Genomic DNA, 26791 nt, shown 5'->3' on the forward strand with positions numbered 1-26791 from the left:
TTTCATGGGTAATGTTATCAGTAATAAGATTTTCTATGTTGTCCACTCGGATACTATTTGAGGTAGTTAAAAGATTAGAGAAGTCCCCCCAAATTTTTGAGATGCTGACACTCAGATTTGGGTACCATTCTTGTCCTTCAATTGGATAATTTGATCTTAGGCTCTTCCTTTAATAGTGGTATTATAAAATAATCTAGTGTTCCTATCACCATGTTTAGGCCAACTAACTCTTGATTTCTAGCATCTAGACTTTCGAGAATTTTTTCTCTCTCTTATTCGAGATTTAGCCTATGTTCTAGGGCTCTCACTTTGTCCCCTTCAAATTTTACTAGGGCCTTTTAGCATTTTTACCCTTAGCTCTTCTTTTATCTCATTGATTTTATCTTAGGCTTTACCAAAAACCTCCTTATTCCATTTTCTATAGGCATTTCACAACAATTTGTGTTTTTTAGTTAGTTGGGTTTGTTTTGGGGTAAAAGACTCAAACCTCTCTTAATATTTCATTTAAATACTGAATATTCCCTTCATTTTTCAAAATGGACTTAGACCTCTCTTCTCAGATGATGTCAGCGGATAAAAACCTCCTATCGTTAATTCTCTGAGTCTGGATTTTCTGCCTACGAGAACTCTGCTCATATTAATCGCAGTCATACATGGAGAACATCTCATCCTCTGCATAGTATTATTGTGGACAAACTTGAGCAGAATTCTTGTGGACAAGAGATCCAGAGTCTAATTCTCTAAATCATGTGCTGTTTAATTTTTTTAAATTCCAATCTTACCCTCCATTGTATTTGGTTGTCTTATACTAAAAAAACCTATCTTCATCGAGTAAAGGCAATCTTGAACAGATCCTAATCGCCGGCGTCCAACTCACCACTTTAATGGTGTTATGAAACAAAAATCAAACCCGAGGATCCTAACCCAACTATGGTTCTTGAAATAATAATATTTCAGTAATAAAAGAAATTAAAGCACCACTATTCGTTGATTTGATCATTTTGATATCTTACAACGTGAGATGTTATCAGAACTCCATTGGCGGCAATTGGATACAATGGTGATATCAATAACAGCGAAGGTTGAAGATGATGTTTTTTTTTTTTTTTTTTCTTTGAACTAATTACATATCAATCTAATTCCAAAATTGACTTGGGGTTTATTAGTCATTTTGCTTTTTCTGTTAGAGATAACAGTTTAAAATATCAATAACCGCAAGATCCTTCCATTTTTTACCAAAGTCAATTTTTTTTACTCTTCTCAAACTCTCCATACATGAAAGTGCAAGCCCAACTGCTTATTTGTTAATCAATTATAATGGTATATATGAATATATACTTTTGGTCCACATTTTTAATTATAAGATCAACATTGCTCTCCAAATAAGAGCAATAGTTCCAGCTGAAACCCTAGAGGCTAGAGTCAATTCCCCAACATTCCCATTGCCTAAAGCATCCAACTTTCCTTTATACTATTTACTAAGGCTGCATTTGGAAATGATGCAAATAGAGTGTAAATCCTGGTTCGGGGTGAATTTGCATTCTGGTTCACTTTTGCCTATATTTGACAATATTACATTTATGCATTGACAAATGATAAATTAATGCATATTTACATTGATAATAAGATGTAAAAGTACATTAATAAAAAAGAAGTAAATTTGCATTCAAGTGGGCTTTTGATATAAAAGGTATATGTTTTATTAGAATTCGTGTTTGCATCCATTACAGCTAAAAATCTGTGTAGTAACAAGATAAATTTACGAATACAAAACTAACCTAACTTTACAATTTATATGAACTGTTTTACACTCTAGATATTTTGCATTCACACTTATTTGCATCATTTCTAAGCACAGCCTAAGAAGAGCATTTAATTTGACAATGTTTGATTCTCTTATTTTTTTAAAATGACAAAATTACAATGAAACCCTAAAAGTAAATTCTATCAAACCCAAACAATTCCAACTTAGGATCCTCGTTATTAACCATAAAACTAAACTCTTGTGGCACAGTCCATTAATGTAGCTTGCACATCTATGGTCATCTTTTTTGAGTCCGGATTGGTGAATTGGTCGGAGACAAAATCATGCATGATATTGCCCAATCCGCTGTGCATGATTTTGTCTCCGGCCAATTTGGTTCCATCGATTTTTTTTTCCCTCCACCCCACCACTCCACCCAAATGGGCCCTGAATCAGTACAGCTATGGCGGCCTATGCCAAAATGTAAGGTCATACTTGACTGTGGGCCCACTACTGCACTGGCCCAAAATACATAGCCAGATCCGTTTCCGTTCCGAGCCCACGGAATCAGAACTCACGAGTCACCACTGAGCCTCACATCGGCTAGGCCCATTTACGTTTCCCATCCATTAGGCGTAGTTGTTTGACCAACTGAGTTAACACTGTGAAGGATCTCTGGTGCGTTGAAAATGGTAAGACTTCAGATCCAGCATTCTCAGTTATCAACAAATCACTCACCCTTTGGCTATCTTCCAGCAACGAACGCCAAGAGAGAGAGAGATAACAGAAGGCAAAATAAAACGTGAAAAGGAAAAGAAAACAATGATGATATCATGATAACCCACCTCACCAACTACCAGTAGTTAAATTCAGGACTAAGTAACAAACCACACCTGTCGGCAGCCCATGCAGACAATCTAAGACTGAGAGGTTGGGTGGGGTGACACAGAGGCAGAGATTTGAGTTTAGCTTCAGAGACAAGAATTGAATTTCAGACAGACAGCAGAAGAAGAAGAAGAAAGAAGAAGATATCGGTTTTAGTGTTTTCTAGCTTCAGTTTTTAGTTTGGGTTGCTTTGGATGCAATGTTGGTCCAAGACCGTTCATCCCCAAAACCATCTAAGCCTGACCTCAGAACACCGCCACCTCTCCCTACGGTTCGCTTCTCTGAGCCCAAAAACCTTGATTTCTGCACATGGATCTCCGAGAATCTCTACAAAATCGTCGCAATTATCCTCCTTGTCGCTGCCGTCGCCGTTCTTTTCTTCCTTCGCAACGTCGGTGACACTGCCGCTTTCCTCTGCTTCGAAACCCGAACGATGGAGCTCGAGAAGATTGCCTACCCTGAAATTAAATGGAATTCGATCCCACCCATTGTCGACAAATCCTCCCCTTATGCCTCTTTCCGCGCTGAAAGATGGATCGTGGTTTCTGTTTCCACTTATCCCACTGAGCCGCTTCGCAATTTAGTCAAGCTCAAGGGTTGGCAGGTCCTCGCAATTGGTAATTCGAAGACCCCTTCAGACTGGAACCTCAAAGGTGCAATTTTTCTCTCGCTAGAACAACAGGCCAATTTAGGGTTTCGAGTTGTCGATTACCTCCCTTACGATTCGTTTGTTAGGAAGACTGTTGGGTATCTCTTTGCAATCCAGCACGGAGCTAAGAAGATCTTCGATGCGGACGATCGTGGGGACATAATTGACGGGGATCTCGGCAAACATTTTGATGTAGAATTGATTGGCGAGGGTGCAAGGCAACAGCCAGTGTTACAGTACAGTCATGAGAATCCAAATCGAACTGTTATAAACCCTTACATTCATTTCGGGCAGCGATCGGTCTGGCCGAGAGGTTTGCCTCTGGAGAATGTAGGAGAGCTCGGACATGAGGAGTTCTTTACTGAAGTATATGGAGGTAAGCAATTTATTCAGCAAGGTTTATCAAATGGTCTCCCAGATGTCGATTCAGTTTTCTACTTCACACGAAAGTCTGGTTTGGAAGCTTTAGATATACGATTTGACGAAAATGCTCCAAAAGTGGCATTGCCCCAAGGTATGATGGTGCCAGTGAACTCGTTTAATACGATTTTTCATTCTTCTGCATTTTGGGCTTTGATGCTTCCGGTTTCTGTAAGTTCAATGGCCTCAGATATCTTGAGGGGTTACTGGGCACAGAGGCTTTTGTGGGAGATTGGAGGCTGTGTTGTTGTTTACCCTCCCACAGTTCATAGATATGATAGGATAGAGGCGTATCCGTTTTCAGAAGAGAAGGATCTCCATGTGAATGTGGGTCGTCTGATTAAGTTCCTGATTCAATGGAGATCTGGTAAACATAGATTGTTTGAGAAGATCTTGCAATTGAGCTATTCAATGGCGGAGGAGGGATTCTGGACCGAGAAGGATGTGAGGTTCACTGCTGCTTGGCTTCAGGATTTGCTTGCTGTTGGTTACCAGCAGCCAAGGCTGATGTCTTTGGAGCTCGATCGGCCACGGGCAACCATTGGTCATGGAGATAAAAAGGAGTTCATCCCTCGAAAACTACCATCAGTGCATCTCGGTGTTGAGGAAACAGGAACGGTAAACTATGAGATAGGGAACCTAATTCGCTGGAGGAAGAATTTTGGGAATGTTGTGCTTATCATGTTCTGTAGTGGACCAGTAGAACGCACTGCTTTGGAGTGGAGGTTGCTTTATGGAAGAATATTCAAGACTGTGGTTATTCTGGCAGAGCAAAGCAATGCAGATCTTGCAGTTGAACAAGGGAAATTGGACTTTGCATACAAGTAAGTTACTAATGTCCCATATATCTTTCTTCCATTTGTTCATTTATTTGTTCACAAATTTCTGGATGTCATTTAATTGGTGTATAACGTATTGGGACTGTTTTATGAGAGTATTCTGAATTGGGAATACTATGATTTTGTTCATTTGGCTTTAGATGTGTTTGACTCATTTTCTTGTGCTTCATTTATGAAGGAAAAATTTAAAAGACAAGAAAATATTACAGGCTTGTATCTATTGTATTATGAAATACTGTTATAAAAGGAGTATAGAAAATGAGGTGTAGAAATAATTGATGAAAGCATTGTTAATAATGTTTCCTACCAGAAATGGACTTGTTCAATGGAAAATCTGTGAAAAGAATTGCCTGAGAGTGCAAAACAAATATTGGATGTAAATTATAGTATCAAGGATAGTAAACTCTTCATATTATTACACTATTTTTTTTTTCTTCTTTGTTGTTCTTTAGTTATTGAGTTTCTGCAATCATCTTATGATAGCACAAAGTCATCCTTGTTTTCAACCCATGGGTCCTTTCTTAAACCATTAACAAGCCCATTCTATTTACTATTTCAGATCATATTTACCCATCCATTGGTTCCATCTCCCCTTGTTTTCTCCATTGTTCAAAAAACTTCTAAGTTCTGTCAATTCCTTTCTGTTGGGAACATTTAGGCTGAGTGTCATAAGCAAGTTGAGTATTTGGTGAGTTGGTTCTAGTTTGATATAGATCTTTTCAGCCACCACGATGGGTTATTGTTTATAGTTCCAGCATGATGTGGACGCGTATTGGGAGCAGCAGCAGCAATGATTCGGTGTTCTCATCCTATCCAATTCGGCAGCAACAGTCTCATCCATTCGGCTGATTAGATTAGACTATCTTGTTATTCCTATCTTATCTTATTAAGTTAGTAGATTAGATTATCTTATCTTATTAGATTAGGATTAAGAGAGACTTATCTTATCTTATCTTATCAATTCAGTAGGATAGATTAAGGGAGTCTTATCTTATCTTATCTTATCAGTTCAGTAGGATAGATTAAGGGAGTCTTATCTTATCAGTTCAGTAGGATAGATTAGTAGGGAGTCTTCCTAATTAGCAAGGAGTCTTCCTAAAAGTAGGATTCTTATCTCTTGTAATATCCTATTTAAGGAGCTGAGAATATTGAATAAAGGCATTGAAAATTTCAATCAAGAAGAGATTAAGGAGAGTTAGGTGATCTCTTGGACAAATCACCATTAGGGCGGCCAAGATAGGTTCATCAAGAGCATGGAGGAACAAGGGAAAACAGGAGGTTTTCCCCGTGGACCGACCCGTGACGAGATCCTATTCGCGGGCCCATAACATTTTGGTATCAGAGCAAGGCGTCATGGGTGATCTGGAGCAGCTGCCGTCTAAGGTACACGAACTCGAGCACCGGCTCGTGGAGACCAGCTCGGAAGTAAGGGAAATCAAGGACGAAGTCAAGGAGCTACGGCGTCTGATGGAGTTATTCCTTTCTAGCAAGGAGAGGAACACAGAAGGGGAGGCAGCCACTAGCGGCCGCCGACCGGATCTGTTGGAGTCTTCCGGCGAGCAGCAGATCGTCAACCAGGGGGCCGCGGTCATTCCCAAGTACAACAGGTTGGAATTTCCATTGTACAACGGCAACAGAGATCCCTTGGGTTGGTTGTACCGGTGCGAGCAGTTTTTTCGCAATCAACAGACAGACGACCGAGACAAGGTAAGCCTAGCCGCCTTTCACCTAACGGAGGAAGCGCAACTCTGGTTCTATCGATTGGAACAGGAAGAACCCAGGCTCAGTTGGACCCAGTTCAAATCCTACTGCCTTCTTAGGTTTGGGCCCCCACTGACAAGCAACCCCTTAGGTGAACTGATCAACCTCAAACAAACGGGAACGGTGGCTGAATACCAGCGCCAATTTCAGACCCTCCTTGCCAGAGGAGCTTCGGTACGACCGGACCAGCAGGTAGATATGTTCACCGCAAGGTTAGCAGAACCCTTGAGGGTGGATGTGGATATGCAACACCCCCCCAACCTGGTCACAGCCATGAATATAGCTCGCGCCTTTGAACGCAAGCTACAACTCAGCCGCGAAACCTTCAGTATGGGGCATCCTCCATCAGCATGGGCATCCTCGGAACCACTCGGAATGGCTCCATATTCAGCAGCCAGCCAAGAACGGAAGCCACAGACGAGCAACAATTGCAGATCAGCATCCAGTGTGGGGAGCAGCGTCATTGCACCCCCTATTAAGCACTTGTCCAGGGCTGAGATGGCGGAACGCAGGGCGAGGGGACAATGTTTTAATTGTGATGAACTCTACTCAGCAGGGCACAAGTGCAAGAGACTTTTCTGCCTCCTGGTGAAACAAGAGGAAGAGGATGAACCCTCTTCATTGGAACCCGATCCAGGAGGGCAAAGTCATTCCACCTATCCGGGATTCCTTTGACTGCGTTTCAAGACACCCATCCTGAATTCGAGCTTGAGGACAAGCTCATAGTCCAGGAGGGGAGTAATGATGTGGATGCATATTGGGAGCAGCAGCAGCAATGATCCGGTGTTCTCATCCTATCCAATTCGGCAGCAACAGTCTTATCCATTCGGCAGATTAGATTAGACTATCTTGTTATTCCTATCTTATCTTATTAAGTTAGTAGATTAGATTATCTTATCTTATTAGATTAGGATTAAGAGAGACTTATCTTATGTTATCTTATTAGTTTAGTAGGATAGATTAAGGAAGTCTTATCTTATCAGTTCAGTAGGATAGATTAGTAGGGAGTCTTCCTAATTAGCAAGGAGTCTTCCTAAAAGTAGGACTCTTATCTCTTGTAATCTCCTATTTAAGGAGCTGAGAATATTGAATAAAGGCATCGAAAATTTCAGTCAAGAAGAGAGTAAGGAGAGTTAGGTGATCTCTTGGACAAATCACCATTAGGGCGGCCAAGATAGGTTCGTCAAGAGCAGGGAGGAACAAGGGAAAATTGGAGGTTTTCCCCGTGGACCGACCCGTGACGAGATCCTATTCGCGGCCCATAGCACAACATCAATCCAAATGAGAAGAAAGTTTATGAGATGGTTGTAGGATCACATAATGGACTATGAAGTAAAATGTTGGGAAGTCACACAATAGTGTGCCCAGAAAATGAGTGTGGGGAGATGGTGGAGTGATGAGACCAAAGAGGGTCTATGATGCCCAGATATGGCAAGGATACAAGTGGACAAGGTGTCAGTCAGGGAATTTACATCATCAAGTGAAGTGTTGGACATGACACTGACACCCATGTAGAGGCATCGGGGCATCATATGAGAGGATGCATTTATAGAAATGAAGATTGACTAAGGTAATATTTGATAAATTGAGGAAAGCCACTAAGATGGTGTTGTCTTGTCCATGGATGGCCACCAATTGCACCAATGAGGAGTTATCTTATGCAAGTCAAAGGTTCTAGAAGATTAAAGCCTTTTGTATGCCATCTTATGAAAAGAAAAGCATGCTAGGATATTTCAGAATGAGGCAGGATCCAGATTCTAGTACTGAATTCCTGTTAGCATTTAATCATCCATTTGGTTTATAGACTAAAGATATTTACAGAGGTTACACTTGGCACAAACGCCCTTATCATTGACATTGAGAGTCAAGCTATTGGTTTAGAGGCATATCAGGTAAATGCATTGAGGAGGATTCCTATATTATTATAGGATGGACAAAGACCTAAACAAACAGAAATAGTAAAGACTGGCAGAAAATAGACAAAAGCCATACCATGTTGACCCTGTCCTTCAGCCCCTGCAAAAACCAACCAAGAGCAACCACCTCTCTGGCTTTACTTGATAACCCTCTTGACATACTTATTTAACTTCCACCCATTTGCAGGTCCATTTTTCCCTGCCAGGTTAGTGACATTCAGATATAACTTGCCACTCACAATGTCTTTTCCTTACCTGATAATTTTCTTTAGACTAATCAGACTTTCTTGGTCTCCGGTTCAGCTTCCACTGCCTCTTGATATTCCTGGTTCCCCTAAACTGCAGACATTTCTTCCCATTCTTTCTCCTGAGTCCCATCTCTTTTTTATTGCTTTAAACTAGTGAAAGTGAAGCTGCCCCCTCCCCCACTTCCTCCCAAAAGATAAAAAATGAACAGACCTCTCCTTAGTTCAATGCCTCAGAGGCATGCCCGAACTTACTTGCTTTTGAACCTTGAATATGTCATCCGATTTCCTACTTTAAGAAGTGATTAAGTATCTTTCTCATTCTTAGCAGAAATCAAGATTGCATTTGGATAACCAGAAGCTTCTTGCTAAAGATGGAAGGGTCAGTTGACTGTTGACCTCAACAAACAATTGGGATGATCTTCTAATAGAAAGTAGATTTCCCCGTCATTTCATAGTCCAGAAAAGTTCCATTGGGATGGGGTTGCATTTAATGTACTACTTTCTTGAAGGGAAAAGATATTGAGGAGAATAAATAATTTTAATGCTAAATTGGATGGGAAGAATTGTACATACTTACATCATAGTTGTCAAGGCGACGCCTAGGCGACAAGGCGCCGTTTGAGGCTCGCCTCGCCTAATCGCCTAGTTGTTTTCTACTTCCTACTATAAAATACTTTTTTATTCATTCTTTTTTGAGATTATAATTATAAAATAGACATTATTAAACTAAAATAATCATTTTGTGTGTTTATATACTAATTTCTTTTTATTATTTTCTTATTTATTAGAGTTTAATCAACACAAACATTGTTAAATGCTGTATTGAACCCTCAAAGACTTAAAAACCTGAAACAATAAGGAAGAGCTAAAAATTTTATCTAATCAGCACATTTCCCTCTTCCATATATTCTTCTTCTTCTTCTTCTTCTTCTTCTTCTTCTTCTTCTTCTTCTTCTTCTTCTTCTACTACTACTACTACTACTACCAATACTTTTTATTTTCTTCTTTTCCTATAACAAAGATAAGGGTTCAACCCCTATATTTTTTGAATTTTATTTTCCTTCTTCCTTTTCTTCTCATGAATATGTTGATTTTCTATACTTTAATATGAAATTTATACTTTTCTTATGAAAACCATGAATAATTATTAAAGAAATATGGTAATGGTACCTAGGGAACTACCCTAGGATCTATATTTTTAACATAAAAATCCATCGCCCAGGTGACTAGGCGACAAGGCGCCCCCCAGTCGCCTAGCCTTGCCTTGGCGCCTTGAAAACTATGAATTATATATATACACATCCTGTAAAAAACAACCAAAAATAAAACAAAAATTAAAAGAGGATCAGAACAATTGTCCTTGAGAAACTAGCGAGAAGAATAGAGAATGGTGGGAACAACACAATTCGTTAGTAGAATGGGAGGGTATGAGATTCCACAAGAAGATTCAATTCCTAAAATCCCAAATAAAGGAGTGAAACTGTTTGGAATTTGGAAGAGTGGAGGAAACAAAAAAGGTTCTAATGGAGCAGATTGAGGAACTAGACTTGAAGGAGGAAAGGGGTTCTTTTGGAGAGGAAGACAGAGAATTAAGATGGAGTGTTAGGAAGTAGCTGGAGGATCTTTTGTTGTAGGAAGAAATAAGTTGGAGACTGGAGTCTAGATGTAAATGGTTAAAGGAGGGAGATAGAAACACTAGGTTTTTTAATTCTGTGGCAAACAATAGAAGGAAGAATGTCATTTCTAAGCTAGAAGTTGAAGGAACTGTTCTTTCCCACCCGATAGAAATAGCAGAGGCTTTTGCAACTCATTTTAAATCTATTTTTGGAAGGCCTTTAAATGAGAGGGTTTTGGTGGAGGGGCTGGAATGGCCAACTCTTAGTGTAGAAAGCAGAGTGGGGTTAGAGAAGAATTTTGATGTAAAGGAGATAAAGGAAGCAGTGTTTTTAATTGATAGGACGAAAGCTCCAGGTCCTGATGGATTCACAATGGCATTTTATCAGGATTGTTGGGATATTGTGAAGCAGGATCTAGTGTCGGTTTTTGAGGAGTTTCATAAAAGGGGAATTATTAATCGAGGTTTAAATTCCACATTCATTGCATTGGTCCCAAAGAAGAAAGAGGCATCACAACCAAGGGATTTCAAACTGATTAGTTTGGTGAATAGTTTGTACAAGATAATTGCAAAAGTGTTGTCTCTAAGGATCAAGAAAGTTCTTCCAACCATTATTACACCCAACCAAGGAGCTTTTGTGAAGGGAAGGCAGATCACTGATCAAATTCTAATTGTGAATGAGAATTTGGAGAGCTTTAGGAAATCCAAGAAAAGGGGAGTGGTATGCAAACTAGACTTAGAGAAGGCTTATGACCTAGTTGACTGGTCCTTCTTAATGGAGGTGATGAGAAGTTTTGGCTTTGGAGACAGATGGTGTAGATGGATTTGGGGTTGTATTAGGTGTTGCCATTATTCGATCTTGGTGAATGGAATTGTGGTGGATTTCTTTCCAACCGTGAGAGGAATAAGATAAGGTGATCTTCTCTCCCCCTTTCTTTTCACTCTGATTGCAGATGTCCTGGGGAGACTAATCAATAGAGTTGATTCTAGAAACTTAATAAGAGGATGGAGAGTTGGAAGGGGGGAAGTACCACTTACACACTTGCAGTTTGCAGATGACACAATCCTGTTTTGTGGAGGTGGGGATCTAAATTGGATTAGAAACTTAAAATTGACAGTACAACTCTTTGAGCAAATGTCTAATCTTAAAGTGAACTTCGATTAGAGTTGTGTGGTGGGAATGAATTTGGAGGAGAGGGAAGTAAGTGATTGTGCAGGTGTATTAGAGTGTGCAATCTCGGATTGGCCTATCATTTACTTGGGCCTCCCCCTAGGAGATAACCCCAGGAATGAAAGCTTTTTGAACTCGGTAGTAGAGAGATTTGAGGAAAGGCTTCCTTCTTGGAGGAAAAATTATCTTTCTCTAGGGGGAGAATCACCTTAATTAGATCTACCTTATCTAATCTTCCTGTTTACTTCATGCCAGTGTTTAAGATTCCCACAAAGGTCTCCAACAAGGTGGAAAAATTAATGAGGGACTTTTTATGGGAACCAGGAGTGGAGAAAAAAGACCATAGGGTGAGTTGGGAAGTGGTAAATAGGAGCAAGAAGCTAGGGGGCTCGGGATTGGGAATATTAGGAAAAGAAACATGGCATTGTTGGGCAAATGGTTGTGGAGGTTTCCATTAGAAAGGGACAAATTGTGGATGAAGATTGTGGCTAGCATACATGGGTTGGATGAGAATGACTGGGATCTAGGAATTTTGGCAAGGGCTACTACCGCTTCCCCGTGGAAAGCCATTCATGATCTGCTTCCAGTTTTCTCCCCTTGGATCAGGTTCGATTTGAACTCCGGTTATCGAATAAAATTCTGGGAGCAAATTTAGGTTGGGGACTTACCCCTAAGAGACCAATTTCCCTCTTTGTTTGCTTTGTCAAGTTTGAAAAATGAACCCATTTCCTCTTTCTTAGTTCCTTCTGATTCTTCTTCTGGTTTTGGGTGGAATTTGGGCTCGAGAAGGGCAATTAGGGATACAGATTTGGGGTGTATTTCATCTCTGCTAGCCATCTTTGGAAATGTTTTCTTGAACCCCAGTAAGGAAGACACCAGGATCTGGACCCCTTCTCCGACTCCTTCTCTTGTGCTTCATTTTTTGAGACATTAGTTCAACCTACTATTCCTCTTGGGTTGTCATTCCCTTTTAAAGAGATTTGGAGCAAACTCATTCCTCCTCGGGTTGGTAGTTTTTGTTGGGAAATTTTCCTGGAAAGAATTAACACAAATGACTTGCTTCAAAGAAAGAGGCCCAATCGTTGTTTACTTCCCAATAGGTGTATTCTTTGCAAAGATGATGGAGAAACGGGTTACCATATTATGGTTACTTGCCCAGTTACTAAGACTATTTAGGAGTGAGTATACTTGGAATTCCCCCCGTGAGTGTGCAATGCTTGTTCTCTCCCTCGTTCTTTAGATGGCCTAAGAAAAGGGGGAAGGTTATGTGGAGGAGCATTAGGGCTGCTGTGTGCTGGTCAAAATGGGAAGAAAGAAACTCACGATTTTTTTTTAGACAAGGAAAGAACCACAGAAAACCTAATAGACTTGATGCACTTAAGGGTAGCTCACTGGCTGAAATCAATGGAGATATTCTCTGAATTTTCTATGGCTGACTTGTTGAGAAAGTGGAAAGAGGTAGCTACTGCCCCCCCCCCCTTCCGCTGGATTCATAAAAACTGAATTTTGATGGATGTAGCTTAAGGAATCCAGGGCCTTCTGGGATTGGGGATGTGTTCAGGAATGAGGAGGGGCATTTTGTTGCCATTTTCTCTGGGCCAATTGGAGAGGGTGACTCTCTTAGGGCCGAAATTCTAGCAGTTCTTGAAGGAATCCAAAGAGCAAGAGAATTAAGCATCAGATGCTTAGTTATTGAGGGGGACTCGGAGGTGGCTGAAAGGAGACTACAGTGGTTTGTGGAGCTACAGCAATGAAAAGAAAAAATTTAAATGGCTGAGTAAGGATTTAGAGGTGAAATACAGCTGGGTGAAGAGAAGTGCTAACTCAATGGCTGATGGGTTAGCTAAGCAAGGGGTGGCTAAGGATTCTTTGTTTTGGGCTAATCTTTAGTTTCTCCTTTGTCCTTTTGTTGTTGGGGAGTTAAGATAGTTTACCTCCCCTATTCTGTAATTAAATTTCACAAATATTATTCATTAATAAAGCTTTCTGTTATTGATCAAAAAATAAATAAATAAACCAGGATGTAACTAATGGCCTGTTGTTGCTTTTGTATAAAGTATGTTTCAGTCTTGAGACTTGGTATGTAAAATTCCCATGTTGCTCAATTTTGATACTGCCTTGCAAATGATTTCAATGGATCTCTTAGCAGCTATAATGACCAGTACTGTCACAGAGAATAATATGGAAAACAATAGTGCAACTGTCCATTTCCTTGGGTCCCAGATCTGGGAATGGGTTTGAGTATCCTATTTAATATCCTTGTATTATGTTTTTATATCTAGTTTTCAAAGTTGAAGTGTCATTTCTCAATACTAATAACTTGCCAAATTTATTTGAACTTCCACAATATATAGGTTTTATAGAACTGATTATTAAAATATAACAATTTACATATTTCTTGAAGTGTTAAACGCATACTCTGGGAGTAAACATGCAGTATCCAGTGTTGTCTCGGGTATGTATCGTGCTTGACAGTTGACACTCGTATGCTACGAAGTTTTTTTAAAGTATATTAGCTTTGCAGCACATCTTAAGGAAGTTTTAAGGCTTTTCTTTTCCCAAGCATTTTCTCAAGTGTAAGATGAGTTTTACTTGTAAAGTTTATTGCAGATGTAATTGAGTTGTTTTTTTCCTGTTATTTTCTCTGGGTATCCTAAAATCATGATTAAAATTATTAGGGGTATTTTGTAGGCTTGTAGCTTAACTCTCCTAAGCTTGAGATTTTAGATTTTTTTCTCTTAACCTTTATCCCATATTATTGCAGTCAGAGTTTCTTTGGCCAATTAGGTTCTGTCAATGGTTTTTGTTGTTAACAAAAAGCAACTGCTACAATTGCCACATCATTAAGACATGTAGCAAATCAGACCCAGCATGAATTCAATGTAAATACCAAGGGAAATTATATGTGTAGTGTGAAATTGTAATGTCTTATCAATTGAGGGTGTCTCAGTGGCCCATCTAGAACTGATTATTAGCTTTCTATACCCTGGAGATGTTTCTTTCCTCGACATTTTGTTGTAGTAAAGCCTCCATATGGCATGTGCAGGTATCTGCCCAAGATATTTGATCGGTTTACAAGTGCAGATGGATTTCTTTTCCTCAAGGATGATACTATCCTTAACTACTGGAATCTGTTGCAAGCAGACAAGAGTAAGCTGTGGATCAATGATAAGGTAATAGACCACTAATAGCTCCCCAGCATGCTTATCTCTCTATCTCTCTCTCTCTCTCTAACAAACTATGTTATGTTTATGTTATTCAGGTGACCAATTCTTGGTTCACCGTTCCAACCTCCGGTAAGGACACAGAGTGGTTTGCCAGTCAAGCAGAAATGGTCAAGAAAATAGTGAGCACATTACCTGTTCACTTTCAGGTCAGTTACAAGGAAAGCAACACTGATGAGCAAAGACTGACTCTAAGCACATCCGAAGTATTCTATGTGCCCCGACGCTTTTTGGGGGACTTCATTGAACTTGTAGGTCTAGTGGGCAAGTTGGATATTCATCAGAAGGTTGCAATACCCATGTTCTTCACGGCCATGGATTCACCACGTAATTTTGATTCTGTGCTCAATACAATGATCTATCAATCAGAACTACCGGCTAATAATTCCTTGAGCTTTTATTCAGCCCAAGCACCTACAGTGCATCCATGTAAGGTATCCAGTGAGCCTGAATTCATACAGCTGATTAGAGTCATGGCAGAAGGTGACCCACTTCTAATGGAGCTAGTTTGAATTTAGAGGAGGTTGTGGGTACATTTAGATTCAAATAGAAAAAAAAGCAAGAAACGTGTTACCACATTGTTTACTGTTACACCAAATTCTGTATTTTTGTTTCTTTATTTGCCTTCTTTTGGGGGAGGGAGAGGGATAATTTTAGCTTGTAGATTTTTGTTGTATTATTATTCATTTACTTTGTGGGGATTTCCCCCAAAAACAGTTGTGTTTTATCATTTCAACTATCTACGAAAAGGGAATGAAACACAGCTCTATCCACGGCTCACAAATATTCTGATTGCATATTGCAAGTCAATGGATGTACAGATAATGTGCTTTTGAAGTATTGTTTTGCTTGGGACTTTGGAGACTCTCAAATAAGTGAAAGTGTAACAACCCAATTTCTACATGTATCACAGACATGGCCAAGTGACCCCCTCTTTTGTGCTTTATCTCGAATTCGTGGGCTGCAATAAATAAGATTGAATAAGATCCGAAATTTGATCCACTAGCAGATGCCATATCAGATTGAATTCAAATTTACAATTCCAATAGGGACAAACAGAAAAATTCTACTGTCCTAAAATTCTATATCTTGAATCTCATGAACCAGCTCAGTACCGAGAAAAAAGACCTCATGAACCAGCTCATAACACCATTGCTAGGGTCCCCAAGAAATGCTTACAACTGATTGCATTATCCTCAATTCCTCACCACGATCATGGAATCATATCTCCACCACGAGGTTTTTATTTATTTTTTTATGAATAAACAAAATATATTAAAGACAAAATTCATACAACCAGTTCAGTTGGCCGTACATGAACTTGGCTATTTGGTTCTTAAAATTGAAGGAAATTTTGTTTCATGAAAATACAATATGCTTTCACTTAGCACTACCCTTTCTAGTCTGTGCAAATGACTTCAAGTGAGAACGGAGGGTTGTTGAAGGCTTTATTTAATCACATGACCACTTTATATCACTATGTAATGAGAGGATAAAGGATGGGGTAGGACATGAAAGATATTAATACTAACAAAAGAACGGTGATGGGTGTTCTAAGGTTCTTTAAGTTCAAGGGAAGTATCATCGGTTTTCATTAAGTTGTGTTAGTGGAAAAAATTTTTTAGTATAATTTCTCACATAACATAATTCACCCAATTAGACTAATAACTAGGTTTTTTTGTTATTTGGGTAATCCTCATTCGGGAAATCATGTATATATTCCCTTAATTACATCTCTGTTAGGGGTAGAGGAAACCTTTCGATTTTGATTCAAAAGTACCAATGAATAGAGACTAAACTAAGTATGAATTTTCTACAGAATTTTCATGAAAATTCTGGTATATATTCCCTCTTTATTTGAAAGAAAACCAGCATATAAAGAAACAAACATTGTATGCATAACAAGTAAATAGATATCATAAAAAACATGTTTCATCAATAAGGATACAAATGACCTTTAAATTATGGTTGTGTGCATTATCATGCTATGAGGAACCATAATCAGCCAAGTCTCATGAACAAAGTTGTAGATCTTTTTTCCCCTCACACATAGGTTAGTAGGTTGTAAGGAACCATAATCAGCCAAGTTTCATAAACAAGGTTGTAGATGATTGCCTCCTTACATATATTTCAATATGAAACAAGGAAGAAAAAAAATAAAAGGAAGAAAGAAAGGAATGAGAGGAACTGATAGAATATGGGCTTCTATCTCATGTGAGAAGCACAAGGAGTATCATATTGAAGAGGTATAGGAAGAACACAAGATCCCCTACCTTCTTCTTCCTTTTTCTTTTATTCTCTCCACACCAATCCTCTTCTCTTTACTCTTCCCACTTGTTTCTTAATACTAGAAATCCTGCAAATCAATTAGTAATAACCAACAAAAAAGGCATTAGCCCTTTATCCTTGTAGGAAAGGGGTTTATATAGAGGTGGGAGGTGGTTAAGTAACTCCCAATTCCTCTTTTCTTAGGGTGTGAAGTGTCACCCCACTTAAAATGGGTTAAGGAGGGAAAATAAAGCTTTTCCTTCCTAAAGTGACAAATGTCCCCCCACTTCAAGTGGTTAGAAGAGAGAAAATAACTCCTTCTTCCTAGGGTGGCATGTGTCCCCCTCTCACTTTAAGTGGTTAGAGGAGGGAAAACAAATCCTTCTTTTTAGGGTGACATGTGTCCCTAAAAATTTGTCCTATTAGGCAGATCCTTCATTTTTTTTTTCTGTCAGTGAATAATTTGTCCAACCCGTGGACTTAATTTGAATGGATAAGTCAGGAATAATCTGATTCCTGATTGTAGTTACAGAATTTTTTCCATTTTTTTTTCATTTAATTCATATACTTTAAAAAATCCAAATAATGGAATTATAGTTACTTTTGTAAATTCTTTCATTATTCTTTTTATAAATAGAACTTTTTTTCCCACTTAAAGTGGTTAGAGGAGGGAAAATAAATCTCCCATAGGGTGACATGTGTCCCCCCACTTCAAGTGGTTAAAGAAGGAAAATAGTCCTCTTGTTAAAATAGGACAAGTGGCATCCCCTCATAAATAAGTGGGATACCTCACAAGAAATTAATTAAAATGGATTTATTCTTCTAGGGCCTGCTGTTCCACTAAATGGGCTCTATTGTAGGCCCATTAAATGCTTATTGCATTATAAATAAGCCCAAATAACTTGGGGCCTATTGTTCACTAAACTAGACTGCATACCCCTTTCTTTATTAAAATGTTTCGACCTACCAATATGACTGATTGGGCTTATAAGAAAGCCCTTTTCTCTTCTTTATTATTATTATTTTTAAGCTGTGATTGGGAGTATCTTAATTCCCAATCCAACAAATTTAAGGACTTAATAGTGCCCCCTTGAGCACTGTGAGCTCAAAAAAAGTAGCTTGAGATTGCAGTGCTCAAGCCATTTTTAATTGATTGGGGCAAATTTTTGTGAACCGGACTTGATTAAGACTTAAAGTTGAAAAAAAAAACCTTCAATGGGCTGAAAATTGTAAAAGAAAAAGGCCTACCCATATATTGTTAGGCTTTCTTTTATTATTAATGGCCTATATAACTTAAGTGTGGCCCATTATCTAATGGACCCAAAGAACTTTTATATGGGCTTAAGAAACTTGTGAATATGGGCCCATACATAAAGTGTAGCCCCATGTTTTAAAATTGAAGTTGGCCCAAACTATGTATTAATGGGCCTACAAGCTTTTAATGTAAATGGGCTTTAAAAGCTTTTAAATAAGTTAAGTATAGACCATTATTTAAAGTGTGGTCCCATACTTTACACTTGTCTTTATGGGCTTAAAAGAAAGGCCCAAAAAATAAAAAAATGGCCAGCTGTCCATTAGTTAAGTAAACAAAAGTCATACTATGATTAGGACTTCTGTTTAGATAAACATAAGAGCTAGCACATTTCCAACTTCCTTATCTCATTACTCCAGTCAAAAGAGAGAAAAGAAAAGGAGATACTTAGCAAAGAAAAAGAGACTCAGCCTTATTGAGTCAATCTCTTTCACGTATAGGTTCCAAAAAGAGAGGGGGATATTATTTCTCAAAGAGCTGTTGCACCTTCAACAACTCTATCTTTTCCAGATCTTAGGTATGCTGTTAAATTTTGGTTAAAAAAAACAAATAACGTCTCTTTCTTTTCTTTTCTTTTTTTTTTATTACTACTGAATCCTTGAATCATTAAATAGGATTGCCTTTTTTATTTCAACCTGTTTTGGACTGAATTATCTTTTCCTTTGACTTCTGTCAACAGAAAAAGACTGAATCCTAAAGCTATTAAATAGGAATTGGTCTGTTTTTTTTTTTACTACTGTTACAAAAAAGGCTGAATATGATTGTTTTTTTTTTAACTGCTGTTAACAGGAAAAGGGCTGAATATGATTCTGCCTCTTTTCATTTTTTTTTACTTTGACTTTTGTCAACAACAAAAAGGCTGACCCTTTAGATCATTTAATATGGTTCTATTTGAAAGGATTTCAGTTCTAATATTCCCCTAATCCTGGAGTTTAGAATTGTGATTTTTTTTAATCACTAGCGAAAGAGGCTTAACTTGATCTTTAACATTGCACTTTGGGCTGTTTTACAAACATTCCCATTCTCCCTAAGAATGTTCAGGGTTGCCCTAAAATATTAGAGTAAAACTATTTTAGCCCAAGACATTTAGTGATCTCCAGGCTTAAGACACTTAGTGATTTCCAGGTAGATCATAGATAAAAAATGAAAATCAGATCGGAAATAAGATAAAAAATAATTTAATGGTTTTGATGATGTCATTGAGAATTAAAAACCCATATAATAATCAAGGTATAGATGATTAGGGATTAATGGTTCTGATGATCTCCAGGTGTAGATCATCATATAGAACCAACATAAAAAATCAGGATGAATGATTCTCAAAGATTAATTGAAATTCAGGTTCCGATGATCTCTAAGTGTAGATCATCATATAGAACTTATCAAGAGTTAAAATGCTAAAAATCAAGTACGGGTTCTGATGATCTCCAGACGTAGATCATCACATAGAACCCATCAAAGATTAAAACGATTAAAATCAAGTACATGTTCTGATGATCTCTAGGTGTAGATCATCATATAGAACCTATTAAGAGTTAAAATGCTAAAAATCAAGTATAGGTTTTGATGATCTCCAGGCATAGATCATCACATAGAACCCATCAAAGATTAAAATGATTAAAATCAATTACAGGTTCTGATGATCTCTAAGTGTAGATCATCATGTAGAACCTATAAAGATTAGCCTTAGGGTAAATGTCAAAGTTAAAGACTCTAAATCGAAATATACTTAATCAGATCTCACCATTAACATTATCTTGCTTTCATGAAATTATTCAGATGGCAGATGTACTCGAAGTCATACGAAAGAGCATCAGATGAACAAGGAAATGAAGGGAATATTGGGTCTATTTTGGTGAGATCTATTTCTTGTAGGAGGTTTATGTCATCTCCCCAAGAAAAGACTTTAGAGACGTGGATGCCTCAAGCTAGTGCTCCTTTAGGAAGTTTGAAGCTAGTGCTCCTTTAGAGATCTGTTTCTAGTAAACTTGAAGTATCCACTTCTAGTGGTAATTCTTTAGATATGCTAATGTTGGAGAAGGTTGACACTAGTTCCAGTGCTGTGGTGAATGTACCACTGGATGAAAGCAAAGATCTTACTTTTTATCACATGTTGAAGCAAGGAATTCGATGGAATAATTTCCAAATTTAGGGGTTGTGCTCAATTTTTGCCCCTGCTGAAGGATTGGAAAAAACTCATTCTAAGAGACCATGAAAAAGTATTGTTGGCAGCAAACATATATGGTGCAGTTGGTGTTTCTAGATATTCATATTACCAAACTCCGAAGGTATGGCATGAGTCCTTCAACCAACACTATGCATACACCATTTGGAGAATTGGGAATTTCATTATGGGATATGAAGATTGTGTGTGGTTTACCTATTCTTGGCATACCATATGAAGAGTTTATTCCACAAAAATAGTGCTCTCTGGGAATTGGATTTAGAAGGGGAATTACATTATTCTCCCGTTATCACGAAACTTTTATAGATATATGCCCAACTTTGTGAGCATCATGAGACGAATGATATTTCCTATACCCATTGGGCTTCTATAGGGGAAAAATGGTGTATGGTATTATTGACTCTTCTTCGAAAAAAGATGGAAAGAAGAAACCACCTCCAAAGAAGAAAGTTGTTCTACCTTTGAAAGCTTCCAAAGAGTGTGATTTGGTAGCTTCTTTATCCTTATGGTTGAGCAGATTTGTTCTTCCCCATAGAAAGGGAGTTGTAAGGCCTGAAACTTTCTATATGGCCTCAATTATGGCTTTGGGCAGAAGGGTCTCTCTTGCTCCAACTGTTTTAGGTTATATTTACCATGCTTTAAACAAAGCAGCCATTTGTCCTACGGGCCCAAGCAATGATAAGGTTCACTTTCCCATCCATTATGTAATTGCTTGGTTAGGAGAATTTTTCCCAAACCTTGTTAGACGGTGCCCCAGTAGGGAGTACCCACGTTCTTACCCATACATGTCCCGCTACAACTCTATGGGTTCTCATTCAATGAGTAGTCAATTTGCTCGGGAATTTTTTCGTCAAGCGAACAATTTTCATCTTTGCTTAACTGATAATGGGTTGAATGAGGATACTAAACTCAATGATAAGAATTTTGGGGGAAAAGCTCTTGAGTTTCTGATTTGCATATCCTCCCGCTTATTACCCAAATAGGTTTGCTCGTCTTCTTGGTTATGACTAGGCTATTCCCTGTAACCGGTTATCCTTTGTAGTAGTAGATCACTTAACGACTTAGCACATGCTTGGGTGAATATCCTTGCGGAGGGTTTTGGTATCAACTTTGTTGCACCAAAAAGGAATCGCCAAGTTTGCATTACCTTTTCATATGCAAGATGGTGGAGTCGAAACTCACACATATATTTTAAGCATTCAGTGCAACACATAATTGCTGTTATTGGTCCGAAGAAGAAATCTCCCCAATTGCATAATCAAGTTGTCCTTGGTCCTTTAAATGATGTTTCCACTCACCTTATTGAGGGAACTACCACTTCTAAGGAAATTGCTTCAAGTTCCAACCTTCCTACTAGAGAGGGTTATAACTCTAAGAGAGCACTAGATCATTCAGAAGAAGATTATGACATTTATTTTAAGCGAGCTCGGTATCCGCATCCTTCAATTGATGAAATAGAGGAAGATCCTCTTGACTTGGAGAATTTTCTTGATGATTTTCCAAGGGTAAGCTTATTATTATTATTATTATTTTAGATTCACACATGTTCATCCACTTACTCTAGGTCTCATTTCTCTCTCTCTCTCTCTCTCTCTCTTTTAGGGAGAGAATGCCTTTGAAGGTCAAGACCTTCTTAGCATGCTTGCACCTATATTAGAGGAAGACGGAGAACAATTGCCACAGTCCCTAGAGAACCCCTCTCCCATGCAGGATGTGATTTTGGTTGATGATACTTCTGAGGATAATCCTCCATGTTTTAATATGCTACCTCCGTCAAAAGGTAATGAGCACTGAAGCTGAAAGTAATCAAAAGGTAGATGTTTCACATGACGAATATATATTACCTTCTTCAGGAGATAATGGGGAGAATATTGAATTTGAAACTAGCCATATGTGAGAAGCCTCATGTATCCATGATGAGTTACCTTCTTTAGAAGGTAATAAGAAAAATGTCGAGGCTAGAAGTATTTTGCATGTTGATGATAATTTATCTATCTCAAAAAGTAATGGGGACTGTATTGGTACTCTTGTTGCTACCTTTCCTAGGAACATGGTGTCTCGTATGATGGAGTTTGTGAATCATAGCTTCCAAGAAATTTTGGAAATTGTACACAACAACCCCCAAGGAATTGATCCTTAAGGGTAAGGAGATCCATAACAGCCTTTCTGTACTTCAACCAATGGTGACTCTAGCACCTGATCTTCAGATGAAGGTGGAGAGATTCTGTAATGTTGTGACTAAAGTTTTATCTACAGCTAAAACCTTTGCTCCCGACAGGCTGAAATTAAGTCTCAGGCATAGATGAACTCAAGTATCGAGAAGTTGTTTCTCGTTATAGGAAATGTGTTGACCGCATTAATGCTATTCATGAGAAGCAGGCTGACATGGTTGTGAACTGTTCTGAGATAGCTTCAAGAATGATTGATTTGTTTTCTAAGCTGAAGGAAGTTGAATGCCATGTCACTAATCTAAAACATCAGCGTGCTAAAGAACAATAGAAAGATGAGGCCTTGAAAGCCAAGAAATTTGCTCTTGATTGTGAACTCGCGGAATGTAAAGAGCAAGAAGTTCAATTGAAGGCTTGCAAGTTGGAAGCTGGAGAGGAACAAATGGAAGCCCATGAGGCTCGTGTGACTAGTTATGAGAAATTACTTAGCTTATATGAGCAAAGGCATCAACTCTTTAAAGATATTTGAAATGTATTGATTTATTTATACATTCTTTAGAAACATTTATAATAACAATGATATTCAAATGAATATATGTTTTATATTAATTTTGTACCCATTTAGGGATCAAGCCAACGTAGTTCATGTGCCGCTCCAACAGTTTAACCACATGAGAGTGATTAGTGGGATATTTTAGCAATTTTACCACATATTGATACCATTGGTGGTTTGTCCAAGTAGTTTAGCCACATATGGATATGGTGGTTTGTCCAAGCAGTTTAGCCACATGTGGACATGGTGATTTTACTCATCAGTTTAACCACGTAAGAGCAATTGGTGGTTTTACTCATCAGTTTATCCACGTAAGAGCAATTGGTGGGTTTTTCTCTCATCAGTTTAACCACATAAGAGGCATCGGTGGGCTTTTAATTATGCATAAAAATGCTTATGGAATTTTCCATTCACACAAGGATATCTAATTTGGCCTTCAGAATTGGATAACTCATACGCCCCCTTTTGGAAAACTTTGGTGGTGATGTATGGACCCTCCCATTTGGGTTCAAATTTTCCTGAAGTCTTCCTTGTGATTATGATAGGTCTTCTAATAGTTAGCACTAAATCTCCCACCGCAAATGACTGATATCTCACCCTTTTATTAAAGGCACTTGCAACTTGGGCTTGATAGACTTCAAGTCTTTGTTGAGCTATGAGTCTCTTCTCATCAAGAGCTTTAAGTTCAGCAAGCCTTATCTTTACATTTTCTTCTAGATGTATGAGTTGTGTTGCAATCCTTAAAGAGGGCAATTGAACTTCTAGAGGAAGAACAACTTCTTTCCCAAAATACCAAACTATAAGGTGTGCATTTAGTGGTTGTTTGCACTGTTGTTCGATATGCCCAAAGTGCTTCAGAGAGGTGTTCATGCCAATCTCTTTTATTCTTCGACACCATCTTCTTAAGTATTTTGCAAAGAACTTTGTTGAAAGCTTCTACTTGTCCATTTGATGAAGGGTTATAAGCTGCAGATTTGGCATGCTGAAATTTATATTTCTCAGCTAACTTTATCATGTCCTTGTACTTAAAGTGCGAGGCATTATCCGATATAATTTTGGAGGGAATTCCATATCTGTATATGATATGGCTTTGAATGAAGTTGGCAACATCTATTGCCCTAACTTCTTTTTATGGAATTGCCTCTACCCACTTGGAAAAGTAATCCGTAGTAGCCAAAATATATGAACGTAACGTAGAAGATGGTGGTTTAAAAGGACCAATCACATCTAATCCCCAAGTTTCAAATGGCCATGATAGAGTAGTAGGATGAAGAGGCATTGGTGGTTGATGTATGTAATCTCCATGTAATTGGCATACTTTACAGAAGGATGCGAATTTTATTGCATCTCGAACCATGGTAGGCCAATAATAACCTAACCTCTTTAATTGCCTTGCTAATTTTGGCCTAGCTTGATGGGCTCCGCATGTGCTAGAATGAACTTCATATAAAGCATTTTTTTGCCTCTTCATCAAATAAACACCTTTGCAGGATTCCTTCAAAGGATCCTCTATATAGGGTATCCCCAAAATGTGTAGAGTGAGGGGCTCACCGTCGTATGTCAACCCTTTTCTTTGGGTCAGTAGGCAACCTTCCATGTTGTAAATATTCAATGGTAGGTTGCCTCCAATCTGTATCTTCCTCAATTTGATAAATTGTGACCATGCTCACATATGCAATTTTTTGTAATGAGTTCCTTTTCCTTTGACAAGTGACACAATTCCTCAGGATGTGGATAATATCCAATATAATAGTGGTTCAGTAATAGCCCAACTCTTCTAAGTTTCCTACCATCTTAGGGACATCTTGATGTACATTGCAATCTTCTACATGTACTTCGTAGAGAGCTTGCAAAGTTTCATCTTCAGACAAGCACTTGAGGAGAATTCCGTCTATGAATTTTCTATATAGAGTGCCATTTATATACCTGAAGTGAACAGCTTGGCGTCATACATTATTGCTCCTTTTGGGGGTCTATTGGAATAATTCCATACTGTAAATAATTGATTATGAGTGCCCTCTAGTATGTAGTTTCTCTTTCTAATTGTGTTGTGACAAAGTTCACAAATTCCACTTCTTTATCTCTTTCATTTATAGATGGAAGGATACATTTTTTACCAATAGTGATTTGTAGTTCTTTTTCTTCTAGCAAAATGAGTGATGCGGCCAACTTGGCTAATGCATCTGCTTTGTCATTCTCCGAGCTTGGTATATAACCAATAAAGATATTGGTGAATTGAGTCACAAGTTCTTTGGCCTTTTTGAAATAAGGGATTAAATTCAAATGTTTAACCCCATACAATTCATTTAACTGGTTAAAAATCAATTGAGAATTTCCATACACTTGTAAGTGTTCAATGTTCATCTCCCATGCAATTTCTAACCCAATAATAATTGCCTCATACTCAACAATATGATTTGAGCATAATGATGTTAGGGAGAATGAATAAAGAATCAACTCCCCTGAAGGTGTAGCGAATACAATTCCTATCCCTGCCCCTTGTTTTGAAGAAGCTTCATCAAAGTAAAGTTACCAAGGCTTTGTTACCTCTACATACAAAACCTTCTCATCTAGGAGATCTTCTGATAGTTCTATATTATCAGATACAGGATGAGCTGCTAGAAAGTCAACTATTGCTTGCCCTTTGATTGCTTTTGAAGGAGTATATTTGATCTAAAATCCTGAAAGGATGAGAGACCATATGGCTAGTCTTCCTGTTAAGACCGGTCGAGAAAGTAAATATTTTAAGGGACAGGCCTTTGAGATTAATGAGATTGAGCGTGCAAGAAAATAATGTCTTAATTTTTTAACAAAAAACACTAATGCTAAGCACACCTTTCCAATTGGGGAGTAATTGTGTTCTACTCCTACTAGGGTTCTACTCAAATAGTATAGAGCATTTTCCTTCCCCTCATCATTATTTTGAGCCAATAATGCCCCTAAAGAGTTTTGTGAGGCTAAAATGTATAAAATTAAAGGCTTTCCCTTTATAGGCACTGCTAGCACAAGAGGTTTTAGTAGATAATCTTTAATGCCTTGGAAAGCATTTTGGCATGTGTCATCCCATTGAAAGGGTGTACTTTTCCTCATTTGCCTTGAAAATGGCTGATATCTCCCAAATAAATTGGAGATGGACCTTCTTATATATGCTAGCCTTCCTTGTAAACCCTGCAATTCTTGTAAATTTTGAGGAGGAGGCATTTCTATGGTTGCTTTAATTTTTTTAGGATCGATTTCAATTCCTCGATGTTGCACAATGAATCTAAGGAATTTTCCTGAAGTTACCCCAAATGCACATTTCAAGAGGTTCATTTTAAGTTGATGTTTTTGGAGTATCGAAAACCCTTCTTAGATCATCTAGATGATGTTCTCTTTTTCTAGTTTTCACCACTAGATCATCAACATAACATTCCACAGTGTTGTGAAGCATATCATTGAATATAACTGTCATGGCTCGCTGGTAAGTAGCTCCAGCATTTTTCAAGCCAAAGGGCATAACTGTGTAGCAAAAATATCCCTTTTAGAGTTTGAAAAGAAGTTAGCTCTTCATCTTCTAGAGCCATCTTAATTTGGTTATAACCTGAAAAGCCATCCATGAAGGACAATGCTTCAAACCCTGTAGTAGCATCCACTAGCAATTCTGTAATAGGTAGTGGAAATTCATCTTTTGGACATGCATCATTAAGATCTATAAAACCTATGCAAATTTGGACTTGTCCATTTTTTTGTTTAACAAGCACGATATTAGCAAGCCATGTAGGGTATTTAACTTCTCTAATAAAACCAACTCTTATTAACTTGTCAACCTTAGATTCAATCTATATAATAAGCTC

General features: G+C 38.2%; 1 protein-coding gene across 1 annotated transcript; it reads left to right on the top strand.

Annotated features, from left to right (window-relative positions):
- Window positions 1–2311: 2311 nt before the first annotated feature.
- Window positions 2312–15256, top strand: LOC104585879 (putative glycosyltransferase STELLO2). Its single transcript, XM_010242901.3, has 3 exons — window positions 2312–4522; window positions 14295–14421; window positions 14511–15256. Exons 1-3 carry the CDS (start codon window positions 2829–2831, stop codon window positions 14982–14984), a joined length of 2295 nt encoding a protein of 764 aa, XP_010241203.1. The 5' UTR covers window positions 2312–2828; the 3' UTR covers window positions 14985–15256.
- Window positions 15257–26791: the final 11535 nt, after the last annotated feature.

Source organism: Nelumbo nucifera, chromosome 2 (assembly GCF_055504915.1).
Source record: "Nelumbo nucifera cultivar China Antique chromosome 2, China Antique-T2T, whole genome shotgun sequence".
NCBI lineage: Eukaryota > Viridiplantae > Streptophyta > Magnoliopsida > Proteales > Nelumbonaceae > Nelumbo > Nelumbo nucifera.